The sequence below is a fragment of the Limulus polyphemus genome, unplaced genomic scaffold, assembly GCF_000517525.1.
Source record: "Limulus polyphemus unplaced genomic scaffold, Limulus_polyphemus-2.1.2 Scaffold7546, whole genome shotgun sequence".
In the NCBI taxonomy this organism is placed as follows: domain Eukaryota; kingdom Metazoa; phylum Arthropoda; class Merostomata; order Xiphosura; family Limulidae; genus Limulus; species Limulus polyphemus.
The window spans coordinates 5,869-11,951 of record NW_013673156.1 but is presented as its reverse complement, the minus strand read 5'-3'; the positions used below and the strand labels follow the sequence as shown (position 1 = coordinate 11,951).

Below are 6,083 nucleotides of genomic sequence, written 5' to 3'. Positions count from 1 at the left end.
ATGTTTGGTGTGACGGGGATTCGAACCCGCGACCCTCAGATTGCGAGTCGAGTGCCGTTATTCGGCCATTATTTTGATTAATGGAAAATGTTTTGTGGGACTAGGTGTGTATGTTTGATATCATCAGCAGCTTTTATTGAAAATAAAACTATTGTTAAATTTTGAACCTGATATAGCGGAAGCACGCGCCTATTTAACGTACAGTTCAAAGTGACCATTCGATTTTCTTTATCCAATCTTAACAACCGATATCAATCTAACAGAATAGGCTCTGTGTCTAATTTCTTAACATTTGGAACACACGATGTGTCATTACAGATACACTCACGATAAGTTTTGCGTTCCCCATACCGGAAGTCGGTCTTCAGCACAAGCTCCCAGACAAGTGTAACAAATTGTTCAGTGGCAATCGGCCAGTTGAATATTTGGTCGAACACAAATCGTCTTTAATTAACAAACGTTTCCCCCTCTTTCTTTGGCAAATCGCCAAACAATAATTTAATGCTGAAGTGTTGGCTAGACGTGTTGAATATTACAAAAAAGTAACAGCAGAAACTGTATAATTTTGCTATTTGAATATGTGACGCACATGTTAAAGTAAACAACGACCCCTTTTGTGGAGAAAAGTAAAATTAAAGCTAAAAACTTTTAATTTTACAGTGTGTATGGCGCAAGATGGCGCTTTACATGAGTCATATACTGAGCATCTCAAACCTACAATATCGTGTTTTTTTTTTAGATTCAACAACTAATATTCAATAGCGCCATCTCAGTTTTACATTTCGTAAATAAGGCCTAATAAAAAATGTGTTTTGTTTTTTATTTTGGCGGCGACCCACAAAAAATGGCCCACTTATTTCGCCAGATAGCCGTTTCGTTCTTCAAAGTATTTAGTTTTCCAAAAGTTACTTATACATTTTACGATCGTCTTTAAAGTATTTATAAGTCAACAAACATTTCTGCAAAACATATCGGCTGCGATTGTTTACTTCCGGTAAATGCGCGTCAGGATATGCGCAGTGAACGTAACCATGTGAGCCGTTTTCCGGCACGCAGAGTAATGGCGTCGCTGTCTTTTAAGAGAAGTAGCATAATTTTATGCTACAGTGTCACTGATAAACAAATTCCTGCATAATCATTTAAGCTTTGAGAATGCACCATCTGTGACTTCTTTACTTAAAAGTTTCCAAAGGACATCTCCCCAGACCGCCTCTAGAGAGACAACTGTACAAACTCAACACGAACACAGGAATGGAAACAATGAACTGTACAAACTCAACATGAACACGGGAATGGAAACAAGGAACTGTACAAACTCAACACGAACAGTACAATGGAAACAATGAACTGTACAAACTCAACGCGAACACGGGAATGGAAACAATGAACCGTACAGACTCAACACGAACAGTAGAATGGAAACAATGAACTGTACAAACTCAACACGAACACAGGAATGAAACAATGAGCCTTACAAACTCAACACGAACACAGGAATGAAAACAATGAGCCTTACAAACTCAACACGATCATACGAATGGAAGCAAAGTGTATAAATTCAACATGATGTCAGATTATTATAATTTATCAACCAGCGGTGAGAGAGCCTGTAAAGTATTTCGCGTTAAAGGACAAATAATTGTGTTTAAGACGTTACTAGAAGATTTGATTTCCCACATGCGTATAGGCTATTGTAAGAAATCACATGCCAGACGGTACTTGAAATTAGTTCAAACAAAAAAAAAAATACTGTATGTACAATCTCATATCAGATGAGGTAAACAAGCATGCTTCGAACGGATGTGTCGGAGCAAAAGATTTTCTAATATGAGAAAACGTGTTTATTCTCGACTTTTCTTGTTTGCTCCACACCATACAAGTTTTGGATTCTAAATATAAATCTTTAGTAAACACCTGACCGAGGCATGTTAAACCTAACATAAGAAAACGATACCGGTGCCCATTTTGTATTGTCAATCAGGCATTCTTTAAAACTGTTCGAAACAAATGGGGTTTAAGAAAGATTACGTCATTTTATTATTTTTTTTATCCAATGATGTGAAAAATATATTCATATAAAAACGTTGGGGGGGGGGGATACTAAAGGTTTAATGGATTAGAAGATCGTCAAAAATAAGGGGGGGGGAGTTTAACTGTCATGGCTGACTGACTAGACCATTGAACAACTTCCTTCGTTCCAAATAAAGATACGGTCACACTTTTTACTCATCTTTAACGTGTTAAAGTTTTTTTTTGTTTGTAGTTAAGCACAAAGCTACACAATGGACAACCTACAATCTGCTCATCACGGGTATTGAGACCAAGTTTCTAGCGTTGTAAGTTCGCAGACATGTTGTTGTGACTCTGGGTGGGGGCATGTTAAAGTTAACGGATAATATCTTTGAAGTGTGTGAAAATACAATAAAAATGTGTTTAAAACACTTTAAAATTATTGTTCACTCTAAATTGTGTTACTTTGGATCAACATGTTATAAACGTAGTTTTTCGAGTTGTTACACTCAACACATTAAAATATCGTTAATTTTATATTGTTTTAATTTGTAGCAACGTGTTATAAACGTCGTTACACTCAACACATTAAAATATTGTTCATTTTATACTGTTTTATTACTTGGGAGCAACGTGTTATAAACGTCGTTACACTCAACACATTAAAATATTGTTCATTTTATACTGTTGTGTTACTTGGGAGCAACATGTTATAAACGTCGTTACACTCAACACATTAAAATATTGTTCATTTTATACTGTTGTGTTACTTTGGAGCAACGTGTTATAAACGTCATTAAACCCTTTTTAAAATCTACATTATGTACAGTATTTAGTATCCAAAGTTGATCAAAGAGCTTGTCAGTAACTATAGATTATCGATATGGACCATACTGTTTTTTTATATTTTGGTTTCTTGCACATACGTAAGAAACAGAAGGTGTGCTACTTTGGGCCCATAATTTGTTTGTTTGTTTTTGATCTGAGGGTTATCTGCACTAGTTGTTCATAATTTATCAGTGATACACCAGAGAGAAAGAAGCTAGTCAACATCATCAAAGGCCAATGAATGATGGGATTCATCATTATATTATAACGCCCCCAGAGCTGAAAGGGCGAGCATGTTCTGGGATGGGATTCGAACCCTCACTTTGTGAGTCGAGTGCTCTAACCATTAGTTCATGCCAGGCCAAGCGCATGATTATATTTAAGGTAAATCTGGCAGAGATGATGATGGGTCAATCAAAAGGAAGAAGAGGGAGAAGCAGTAAGAGACTCATTTGGCTCGATGATATTACAAAATGGTTGGAGATTACAGGCTTGAATTAGAAAAGTTGACAGTAATTTTGATGGGTTAATCAAAAGGAAGAAGAGAGAGAAGCAGTCAGAGACTCGTTTGGCTCGATGATATTACAAAATGGTTGGAGATTACAGGCTTGAATTAGAAAAGTTGACAGTAATTTTGATGGGTCAATCAAAAGGAAGAAGCAGTCAGAGACTCGTTTGACTCAATGAGATTACAAAATGGTTGGAGATTACAGGCTTGAATTAGAAAAATTGACAGTAATTTTGATGGGTCAATCAAAAGGAAGAAGAGGGAGAAGCAGTCAGAGACTCGTTTGGCTCGATGATATTACAAAATGGTTGGAGATTAGAAGTTTGAATTAATAAAGCTAGTGCATGCAGCGAGGAATAATAAGGAACAACAGAAAATCACAGACATCAACTTTCAGAATTGTAGATTTTTAAACTATTTATGCAACAAACTGCTTGTGGGTCCATGTATTTGTTGATTACAGGGTCCTTAAGTGGGTCCAATATTTTGCTGAAACAGGGTCCTTGAGTGAGTTCATGACTTTGCTGAAACAGGGTCCTTGAGTGAGTTCATGACTTTGTTGAAACAGAGCCCTTGAGTGAGTTCATGATTTTGTTGATTATAGGGTCCTTGAGTGAGTTCATGATTTTGTTGATTATAGGGTCCTTAAGTGGGTCCAATATTTTGCTGACTACAGGGTCCTTAAGTAGGTCCATTATTTTGCAGATTACAGGGTCCTTAAGTAGGTCCATTATTTTGCTGACTACAGGGTCCTTAAATGGGTCCAATATTTTGTTGGAACAGGGTCCTTGAGTGAGTTCATGACTTTGTTGAAACAGGGTCCTTGAGTGAGTTCTAAGTCTGTCAACAACAACTCTTACAAAAGCAGGCTTCATCAGCTGAGTGTACATGTTTTACCTTAATCACAAATTGTTACTTCTAATGCTTTTGTAAGAGTTGTTGTTGACAGACAAGGTAAAACATGTACACTCAGCTGATGAAGCCACATTTTGTTATGCCGTACAACCTTGAATCTAGTGCCGTGCTGTCTAGAGTTGGTTGAAGCAAAACTTGATTTGTAATTGAAATTTCTTCAGATATGTTTAACAGAAAATACCAATCTGATGAATTTTTCCTTTCTAAATTCTTGTACAATTTTTTTATCTATCCTTTTATATTTCTATATGGGTCTACCAGTTACTCACACAACAGACGTCATAAGAAACTCCACCAGCAGATGTTCATTAATAGATTCTATTCCAATATTATTAGTTTATAAACTACAGAAGTAGTTTGGAGTGAGTAAGGAATTTTTTATTAATCAATCATTTCCACAATAGTTGTGTGTCAACAGCAGGAAAAGTTTCATGACTGTTCAAATCAGTGAAGTAATTTCTTAAACATTTACAATCTTAATAAAATTTCTTTTGGGGCACAGGTTGTCCCTCTTGATTCTGGAGTTTTTGGAGCAATATAAAAAGGACAAGTCAATCCCTTAACAGCTATGGTGGGTGACTGGCTGCCTTCTCTCATGTGCATACTTCAAAATTAGGAATGGTGGTGGATAGCCTTGACATAAATACAAAATGTTTTCTTTATGTTTCTCTACATTTCGTACTTCTCTTCTGCGAGCTTCAGGTTGGGAAATTTACACCTAAGGTTATATAAATGAAGGAACTCACCCAGCAGAGCAGACTGAACGCCACCACCAGCGATAATCCTCTGCTGACAGCTGGAAGTAGGTCAGGGCAATAGAGATGCAGCCCGTCACACTGATTAAGATAATGGACACGACGAACAAGACCCCATACAAGGTGTATGGTTCTCGGCCCCAAACAGTAGCAAAGATGTAATACAGCTCCACTGATACGGCACTGAAATTTAAACATAAACAAGAAGTGAATTAGGTGTTCAGACATTTCAATTTACTGTGGTAAACTTGATGCACTGGATTCTCAAATGTTTACATTGTAATATAATTCCTATACCACCAGAGTCACACAATTCAACTGGTTGTTATTCTTCTTATGATTTCACAGTTACAAGAAGTGATTATACACTAAGAATCTACACAGTACATGTTAAAGAAGACAATAACTCAATTGCGATCCTTACCCCTCAGAGACTGAGCTTCTGATACAACTAACTCGGTAAAAAATATCTGTACCTAGTGTCCTTTAAGGAAATCCTATTTGGAACAAACAGTAATAACCTTTCAATCTTATTTGGAACAAACAGTAATAAACTTTCAATCTTATTTGGAACAAACAGTAAAAACCTTTCAAAATATATTGTTGTTTATCTCATATTTTTTCTTTTCTAAAATCCTGAACGGCTTGAACCAAATCTATTTAAATATATACAGACAACCCAACTTGCATGATACCTAAGTACGTAGCAGAAAATCTAGCTTGAAAATGTTTAGGGTTTATACTAGATTCACTTAATAAATGAAATACAAAGTTTTTATCTTTCTCAAACTGTTCATGTATATTAAGGTCTTCTAGCTGAACAATCTGTTGAGTCAAATTTTGCTGTTGGAGGATTTTTACCCTTCAGGTGAGTAATTGAAAATTCTTGGTACTAATCTGTTGTGTCACATTGTGCTGTTGGAGGATTTTTACCCTTCAGGTGAGTAATTGAAAATTCTTGGTACTAATCTGTTGTGTCACATTGTGCTGTTGGAGGATTTTTACCCTTCAGGTGAGTAATTGAAAATTCTTGGTACTAATCTGTTGTGTCACATTGTGCTGTTGGA

At 36.2% G+C, this 6,083-nt stretch overlaps 1 protein-coding gene across 1 annotated transcript in view; it reads right to left on the bottom strand.

Moving 5' to 3' along the window:
• Positions 1–6,083, bottom strand: part of LOC106474693 (transmembrane 9 superfamily member 1-like) — a gene marked incomplete at its 5' end in the record, with an annotated part of 26,081 nt that overhangs the window by 14,516 nt on the left and 5,482 nt on the right. Inside the window, one exon of the mRNA XM_013935385.2 lies at positions 5,008–5,199. Within this exon, the coding sequence (XP_013790839.2) occupies positions 5,008–5,199 (192 nt within the window). The remainder of the gene's footprint in view (positions 1–5,007; positions 5,200–6,083) is intronic.